General features: G+C 36.6%; 1 protein-coding gene across 1 annotated transcript; it reads left to right on the forward strand.

Moving 5' to 3' along the window:
- The first annotated feature begins 443 nt into the window (after positions 1 to 443).
- On the forward strand, positions 444 to 7,697 carry LOC110753151 (alpha,alpha-trehalose-phosphate synthase [UDP-forming] 1-like). Its single transcript, XM_088252536.1, has 19 exons — positions 444 to 744; positions 835 to 949; positions 1,482 to 1,936; positions 2,140 to 2,237; positions 2,385 to 2,773; positions 2,933 to 3,047; positions 3,225 to 3,326; positions 3,488 to 3,638; positions 3,720 to 3,808; positions 4,086 to 4,134; positions 4,375 to 4,475; positions 4,775 to 4,962; positions 5,126 to 5,243; positions 5,899 to 6,075; positions 6,155 to 6,277; positions 6,364 to 6,451; positions 6,589 to 6,719; positions 6,829 to 6,927; positions 7,263 to 7,697. The coding sequence occupies exons 3-19, from the start codon at positions 1,549 to 1,551 to the stop codon at positions 7,647 to 7,649; spliced, it is 2,793 nt and encodes a 930-aa protein (XP_088108662.1). The 5' UTR covers positions 444 to 744; positions 835 to 949; positions 1,482 to 1,548; the 3' UTR covers positions 7,650 to 7,697.
- Positions 7,698 to 8,822: the final 1,125 nt, after the last annotated feature.

Here is an 8,822-nt window from a genome sequence, read left to right on the forward strand (position 1 = left end):
GAAGGGCATTCATGTAGATAGAATCCAAAAATTTCAATATTTATTCGGACTGTTAATAGGGCAATTAATTTGTTATATTCTTAAATTCCAGATTGTTTGGGATTCAATTTGGTGGACTTTATTTCTGTAAATTCATAAGGTTGCTGTGTGTTTTTGTTGATATAATTTGTAATAAAGAAAATAACGAATGGAAAATATCAATCAGGCCACATCTTTAGTTATATCGTGTGACCGAAAGTGGGAAATGATGTAACAAAAAGGAAATGCAATAAAGTGATTTCCAGTTGTCTTCGGTTGGTCTTTAGCAAGAATTTTGTTCGTTCATTTACATACCCAAAAAAAAAAAAATTCTCATTTTCCAAAGATCTTTCAAAAGGAAAAGGACAATCGTCACATAAATGTGTTGATTTAAAGTAGAATTATACAAGCGGCAGAAATTATCTTCAAATTTCAGGCCCAAAGAAAAATGGCAAAAAAAAAAAACTGAGTTTATGTTGATAGAGAACTTACCTATAATGAGAATCTTAATGACCTTGTTCATCCCTCCCCGATTATCGCTTCTATTATAGAAAATTGCAAATATAGCAATTAGACAAGATATTGACAGTGAAGAAGATACATATTGTGCATTAAAACAATTGCTTCTCTGAGTTAATTTAGTTGCTAATACTCTGTTTGCTTCCTTTTCGGTTCTTTGGGTAAAATCTTTTCTTTTTCCAACGTCATTCTATCTCCTGCATGGCTGTAAGATTTTCTGTATCTTGTAACGCTTACAAACGGATTGTATTGCTTCCTCTTTTTTTTCTCTCACTACGTTAATTCTCTACCGTTCAGATTTTGGAGATCGCCATTTCTCTCCCTTCCATCTTTCTATATAAACCATTGACTGGGGTTCAGTTGACACAGCCATCTCCAAACACTGACATATTTGACTAAAACTCGGAAGGAGGTGAGGTCCTTGTTTCTTTAAAGACTTGTTTTTTCTAGTATGATTGAAGAAGTAGGCTTTCTATTTGTCTTTGGTTTATGCTGTTTCTAACAGAAATAAGTATATGGTATTGCTTTCTTAGTTCAGCAAACTAAAAGTTTCTGTACGTTTGTATTTTCCGTATTTGTTGTTTCATCTGAATGAACCTGCCAGAGTTGGAATGCCGAACACCCGCTGAGAACTCTGTCACCAGCTTTGCAGTGGATTTTCTTTTCTGTCATTTCCTGTCTGCCTACTTTCATTTTTAGTCTTTTCCCTTTATGCTTTTTAACATTTTTCCATGTTGATTTTAAGAATGTGAGGTTTCAACTTTCTAGTTTAGTAGACCAAGAGAGAGTGCTAGACCCCATTTTCTTGCTATCCCGTTCTTTGCATCCCTATCACTTGACCTGCTTGTCATTACTTACGATTTTTTGCTCTTAACACCCAAATGTGAGCTTTTGTTTGGTCAATGATGCTGATTGATGACTTAGTTTGCATAATCGAAATGTAGGACACAGTTGCTCCAGGACCCTAGTGCTAATATTAGTAGAACCGAAGGTTCATTACTAGAAGAGCATATGCCTGGGGACAAGTACAACAGTAATTCATCCCGCATCCCAAATCGAGTTGAACGGCTCTTGAGAGAAAGGGAGCTAAGGAAGAATAGCAGGGCCTCCCACTTGAATGAAGCAAATGATAACAATAGGGTGACTCAACCATTTGAGCCTGACTTGCAGTTAAGAGAAGATGAAAACTCAAAAGTTGCCTATGTTGAACAATTCTTGGAAGGGGCTGCAGCTGCGAGGGCGCTTACTGATGGATGTGAAAAGCAAGAAGGGCGGCCTCTCAAACAACGACAACGACTGTTGGTTGTCGCCAACAGGTTACCCGTCTCTGCTGTTAGGAGAGGTGAAGATTCATGGTCTCTGGACGTAAGTGCTGGGGGTCTGGTCAGTGCCCTTTTAGGTATGTGATGTCTTAAGTCTTCATTAAATATTGTTGTTCAGTTTAAAGTCTTCAACCCTTTATTGAAGTTTATGTATCCATGTTTATCATTTTCTTAAGGGGATAGGATTTCCATTAGTGTTAATATATTTTTTCATTTTAATGTGGTATTTCTTTACCTGCAAAAAGACAAACCTAATTTGTACTGGATGGTTTTGCCAAAGGTGTAAAGGACTTTGAAGCAAAGTGGATTGGTTGGGCAGGGGTAAATGTGCCAGATGAAATTGGGCAGAAGTCACTTACTAAAGCTCTAGCTGAGAAGGTTCAAATTTCTATATCTGAATTTTTTTAAACTGAAAGATCCAGATCATTTCACTGATTGCTTATGTATATGGTTTTGTCTCTGAGGTAAATGTGCATAAACTTTGTAACTTCACTGTCCAACTGATGGTTGTTGTGTTCCTTGCAGAGGTGTATCCCTGTTTTTCTTGATGAGGAGATTGTTGATCAATATTACAATGGATATTGCAACAACATTTTGTGGCCCCTTTTCCATTACCTTGGACTTCCACAAGAAGATCGACTTGCCACCACCCGGAGTTTCCAGTCGCAGTTTGCTGCATATAAGAAGGCAAATCAAATGTTTGCTGATGTGGTCAATGAGCACTATTTGGAGGGTGATGTAGTTTGGTGCCATGATTACCATCTTATGTTTCTTCCAAAATTCCTGAAGGATTACAACAGCAAAATGAAAGTTGGTTGGTTTCTCCACACCCCATTTCCTTCTTCTGAAATCCATAGGACACTGCCATCACGATCAGAGCTTCTCCGTTCAGTTCTTGCAGCTGATTTAGTCGGGTAATTATTGGTTACATTCTGCATCAATAACGAACATGTTATACGATTTACTTGAGGATAGTTGGTAAAATGTTGTCCTGATAGATTATTTAATTCTGTTTACATCATAAAAACCTAATACGCAAACGATTATAAAGTTTTTTTTTTTTTTCTTTTCAGTTTTCACACTTACGACTATGCACGGCACTTTGTTAGTGCTTGCACTCGCATTCTTGGACTTGAGGGTACACCTGAAGGAGTAGAGGATCAAGGGAGGCTTACTCGAGTGGCTGCGGTCTGTATCTATCTAATTACTACCTGCTCCTTTTTTGGTTTTTGGTATTTTATCCTTTTTCGGTTTTGTGTAATTTTTATCATTGCACAAAGTTTAGTGTTAAACGTTTTATATGATATATATACACTATCTAATTATTAGCTGTACTTACTATGTTTTGTGTGCTTGAAATTTCAGTTTCCTATTGGAATAGATTCAGAGCGCTTCATACGTGCAATGGAGGCTCCTCAAGTCCAAGAACACATTAGGGAATTGAAAGAAAGATTTGCCGGGCGAAAGGTAAATGTTCATTTGTTGTTGCGGTGATCCTAGACACGTACACAAATACACCTGTTATTTCTGTCAATGAAATCTGCCAAAAATATGTGTCACTTTAGAGAACAGTAACATGATCAATCTGAAATATAGCACTTTAATTCTGTTAACATTCTTCATTACAGGTAATGTTAGGTGTCGATCGCCTTGATATGATTAAAGGAATTCCACAAAAGATACTGGCATTTGAAAAGTTTCTTGAGGAAAACCCAAGTTGGCGTGACAAAGTGGTTTTGCTGCAAATTGCGGTGCCAACAAGAACGGATGTTCCAGAGTGTATGCCCCTTCATGTGGTTTCTTGTCTCTTTGTCTTATCTTAAGTATGATGTATAAACTACTTATTTTGCATTTCCACAGATCAAAAACTTACAAGCCAGGTTCATGAAATTGTTGGGCGAATTAATGGCAGATTTGGAACTTTGACTGCTGTCCCAATACATCACCTGGTATGCGCTTGACTTCTTAAGTAACTATTCCATGATATGATATATTATTCAAAGGTCATATTTGGCGTTCAGTGGAATTTACTAGGAAGGATGTTGATGTCATATGTGTGGGAAAATGGCAGAGATAGGGTTGCAAGAATGTGGTGGAATAGGAGTTTAGTAGTGCCTGTTCCATAACCATAACAGTATTTTTATCGTTCATCTATATCAAGTTTCAAGACCTATCACATGTAATTTAATGGAATGTTTCCCATAACAATTCTTTAAACGTCTACAGGATCGTTCCCTTGACTTTCATGCTTTATGTGCACTATATGCAGTTACAGGTACTATTATTCTACATACTCTGGATTTCCCTGTTTCTTTTGATCCAGAATTTTTCAGGCAAACCAAATTTTCAACATAAGCCATAAGCCTTAATGGCAGAAAATCCTTTTGTGCTCTTCCTGATTTCTATAGTTTTGTTTTATTCAGAACTTAACATTTTTAGCTGTAAGAAAATGTATATGTAACTCTTCAGCTAATAAATTCTTCTTCCCTGGTTTTTTTTTTCGCAATTCGCCCAGATGTAGCACTTGTCACATCCCTGAGAGATGGAATGAATCTTGTCAGTTACGAGTTTGTGGCATGCCAAGATGCAAAGAAAGGGGTCCTCATTCTTAGTGAGGTAATATCTTCGTCTCTTTGTGGAAAATTTGCGTTGGTGTTGAATTATAATTTTCAATGTTGAGAATAGTACATAATGTAAGAAGATAGAGATCATGAATCAAATAAGCTTGAGATACTGAACCCATGTTTAGTTGGTTCTCGTAAAACCTCTCACTTAATTGTGTTTAGCATTTATTTCGTTAAGGTTGTATCAGATGCAATGCTAGTTGTGCAATTGACATTCAAGGAACAGATAAATCGACTAATTTTTATTACTTGTTTTCTTCTAGCTTTTCACACTTCCAATTCATTTTGCAGTTTGCTGGTGCCGCACAGTCTCTAGGTGCTGGTGCAATTCTAGTGAACCCGTGGAACATCACAGAAGTTGCCAATTCAATTGCCCAAGCATTAAATATGGCCTCTGAAGAAAGAGAGAAGCGGCATAAGCATAACTTTATACACGTGGCAACCCACACTGCCCAGGAATGGGCCGAAACGTTTGTAAGGTATGCATGCTTGAGTTTCAACATGTCATAATTCTTAGAACTTGACATTATTTTTGTGCTGTGTGCTAACAACTTAAGCTTTTGGCACAATGGTAAACCAACATAATTGACATGGCAGACAAATTACTTACTGAGATTTGATATTCGCATTAATATTTTCCAGTGAACTTAACGACACTGTCGTAGAGGCACAGATAAGGACTAGACAGGTGCCACCACCACTTCCAAACAAGGAGGCAATTGAAAGATATTCGAAAGCAAGTAATCGATTGATCATACTGGTATGTTATGGGAATGTCCCAGTTAAGAAGTGGTGTTCTTACCTCTAGTAAATTCTTCATTAAATATCATACATATCTGCATGGTTTTCATCTTTGAAGAGATCTGCATGGTATACTTTGTCAAATCTAGGAAGCCTGATGCACGTAATGGACAGTTGTCATAGAAATGTCTTAACCAAGATTTCACTGCCCAACTGAAAGGTTTTTTTATGCCTTTACTTTGCCCAGTATACCAGCAGTGCATAAAAGTTGCTTCCATATAATTCAGGTCATTCTGCTGTTATGCTTGACATATTTAGTAGCTAATAATACATCAAGTTGGTCTCACCAATGTGCATTTAGTTGATACCAGTTTCTCCCTGTTATTTTTAAGACTTATAATTGAAGGGTTTTGACCCAAAAAATAATAATTGAAGGTTGGTTTTCATACTGTTAAGTTGTTTGTCAGCTACTTTCTGGTTGATTCTGTAACTTCCTTTTTGTCGATTCTCCCATAACTATAAAGTGCTGATTTTCTTCCTTGAGTAATATGCAACTCCTCCAGCATTTGTAGGCACTCTTACCTTCTGTCAATAATATTTCTTTCGTGGATTCAACCTTGATAGACTTTTTTTTCTTCTTCTTTCTTCTGATCTTTGTGGTGATTCGAACTCAGGGATTCAACGCAACATTAACCGAACCAGTGGACACACCTGAGAGACGAGGTGATCAAATAAAAGAAATGGAACTTAAACTGCACCCAGAGTTGAAAGAAACCTTGTCAGCACTCTGCAATGATCCACAAACAACTATTGTTGTTCTCAGCGGGAGTGCCACATATGTTTTAGATGATGTATTTCATCCATCTCCACATCTTAATTTCTTTACCACCTTTACTTTATCCCCTTTTTAATTAGAGAATGTTTTTACAGAACTTCGGGGAGCTTGACATGTGGTTGGCAGCTGAAAATGGGATGTTTTTGCGCCTAACGAAGGGAAAATGGATGACAACAATGCCCGAACATTTGAATATGGAATGGGTTGAGAGTGTGAAGGTGATCTTGAGTCTTGAATTAAAGTTATATTCTGTTTGGTTGAATCCTGACTCCTCTAACTTACAATGCTGATGTTATTTTTTCAGCATGTTTTTGAGTATTTCACGGAGAGAACACCCCGGTCACATTTGGATGACCGTGAAACTTCACTTGTGTGGAATTATAAATATGCAGGTACAAAAAAATTTTGAACCCTCAACCCAAAAAAAGAATGGTTCTGTTTTATCCCGTTTCCATTGTAAGATGGTCTTTTGAACAAGTGCACTTTTGTTTATTATATACTCTTTCTGTTTCTTATCATCTTATCACAGATGTTGATTTTGGAAGACTTCAAGCAAGAGATATGCTGCAGCATCTCTGGACTGGTCCAATTTCTAATGCATCTGTCGATGTTGTTCAAGGTAGCCGGTCTGTCGAGGTGCGACCGTTTGGTGTCACAAAGGTGAATCCATGAATGCTTAAGAAAAAATATTACATTAATAAAATTTATATTTTTCATACTACAGTTTTTTGCTTGTTTTCTTTTCTGACAATTTTCTTTATCAACTCAGGGTGCAGCAATTGACCGTATATTGGGAGAGATAGTTCACAGTAAATCTATGACAACACCCATTGATTATGTGCTGTGTGTTGGACATTTTCTTGGAAAGGTAACTTTCCCATCCCACAATTCATGCCTTCCCTCATCTCTGATCCCCACATATCTGTGTTATAAGTTTCCTTTCTGATCTGAGGAATTATACCATCACATTTTGCTTCAAATAAGGTTCTTCAGACACTCAGAATCTGCTAGCAACTTTAAGTTACTTTCCAGTATTTTCTTGAAGGTTCTTTACAGGCCCATCAAAATGCTCCACTTTTGCATCGTCTGATCCTTAATACCAACCGACAAGCATGGGATTGTAGTTCATTTTATGTGCTTTAACTCCCAATTGTGGAAAATGGAGAACATTTTGATTCAGGTGTTTGTTCATCTTCATTTCAGGATGAAGATGTTTACACCTTTTTTGAGCCGGATCTTCCGCCTGAGCAGATGGGCCTTCCGAGAAAGATGACTGATGGACAAAAGTTACCTAGTGAGAGAAGATCTTCATTGAAGGTTCCATCAAATAAAAGTGCCTCAAAATCAGCTCAGAGCAAGACACAACGACCTTTACTAAATCCTGAGAAGAATGCGACTCACAGCAATGGGAATGCACGATGGCCGTCTCCTGAGAAGACTTCATGGAATGTACTTGACCTAAAGAGGGAGAACTACTACTCTTGTACCGTCGGGCGGACGCGTACAAATGCTCGATATCTGCTTCAGTCTTCAGATGATGTTGTCTCATTTCTTAAGGAGTTGGCTGGTGCCTCTTCGGCAAGTTCTTAATCTCAAGATTGAGAGATATAATGCTCTCAAGTTTTCGGAAAGTGTACCTTCGCTTCACTTAGAGCATCTTCAACCAAGAAATAACATCTCACATCACTCCAACCAAATTGACAAAGCTGATGTGGAATAAAGGCTAGAAGTGGTTCAGCCATTACTTTTGACATCCCAAAAGTAAGATGTCAAATGAATATTTTATTATTGTTTAAAGACAGTTGGCTGTTATTTTCATTTATTATTCATTTTCTTCTTTATCTTGAATGATTTGACTATTACAATTTTTTTCCTTCTTTCTCTTTCCAATTTATTTCCAATTTAAATCAACACTAAAATGTTATAAAATAATAATTTAATTTGATATATCAAGTAGAGTGTAAAATTGTGTAAATGTTAAATTGTCACATCAACCATCAAATTTAAATTTGATGATTGGTATTTGACAACTCCCTTGGAGCATCTCCAAAGGTGATGTCAAATCCTATGTGGCGCTTTTAATGGATTAAAATAACAGCTGAAATTTACTCCAACCAAATTGCTAGAGTCTATGTGGAATGGCGTATGAAGCCTCTGCTGTCAAAATTGCCGTCAAGTGCTAGAGACGTCTTTTGATTAATTTATTATTTCTTTGTCCATCTGGTTGTGGCTTTATCATTTCATTTAATACTTATCTATATTTTTTTTCTTCATTTTTTTTTTTTTTTGGACAAATTTTTTTTTCTTCTTGTTATTATTTCATGTATCTGCTGTCATTATATACTTTCATTATTTTTTTTTTTTTGGGAAATTTGCATAAATACCACCTGAACTTTTAGGCATGTGCATCATTACAACCTAAACTTTTAATTTTTATTTTTAACCACCTGAACTTTGTAAAGTGTTGCAATGCACCACCTACGTCTAACTCCCTTAAAATTTCCGTTAAGTTTAAGGGTATTTTTGTCAATTAACTATAACAAAGAATAATTATATAAAAAAACAGATTTTTAAAAAAAAGTTAACCTAATTACAGCGCCTTCTCCCTACACCTACTCCTACTTTTCCAAATTTTCCAACATCAATTCGCTCCACTACAAAAAAAAAACCTACCCTCCCAAAACCCACCCTCTGCACACACCATACTCTATATTCATCTTTGTCTCTTGGCATCTCTTGTGTGGTTTGTTGAAATTGAGTAGC

Source organism: Prunus avium, chromosome 4 (genome assembly GCF_965620075.1).
Source record: "Prunus avium chromosome 4, drPruAviu1.hap1.1, whole genome shotgun sequence".
NCBI lineage: Eukaryota > Viridiplantae > Streptophyta > Magnoliopsida > Rosales > Rosaceae > Prunus > Prunus avium.

Bases quoted from the DNA above. Each gene is read 5' to 3' on its own strand.
- LOC110753151 (XM_088252536.1), top strand. From the start codon at position 1,549: ATGCCTGGGGACAAGTACAACAGTAATTCATCCCGCATCCCAAATCGA. The intron at 2,774-2,932 runs GTAATTATTGGT...TTTTCTTTTCAG, and splicing joins CTTGCAGCTGATTTAGTCGG to TTTTCACACTTACGACTATG. The intron at 3,639-3,719 runs GTATGCCCCTTC...GCATTTCCACAG, and splicing joins AAGAACGGATGTTCCAGAGT to ATCAAAAACTTACAAGCCAG.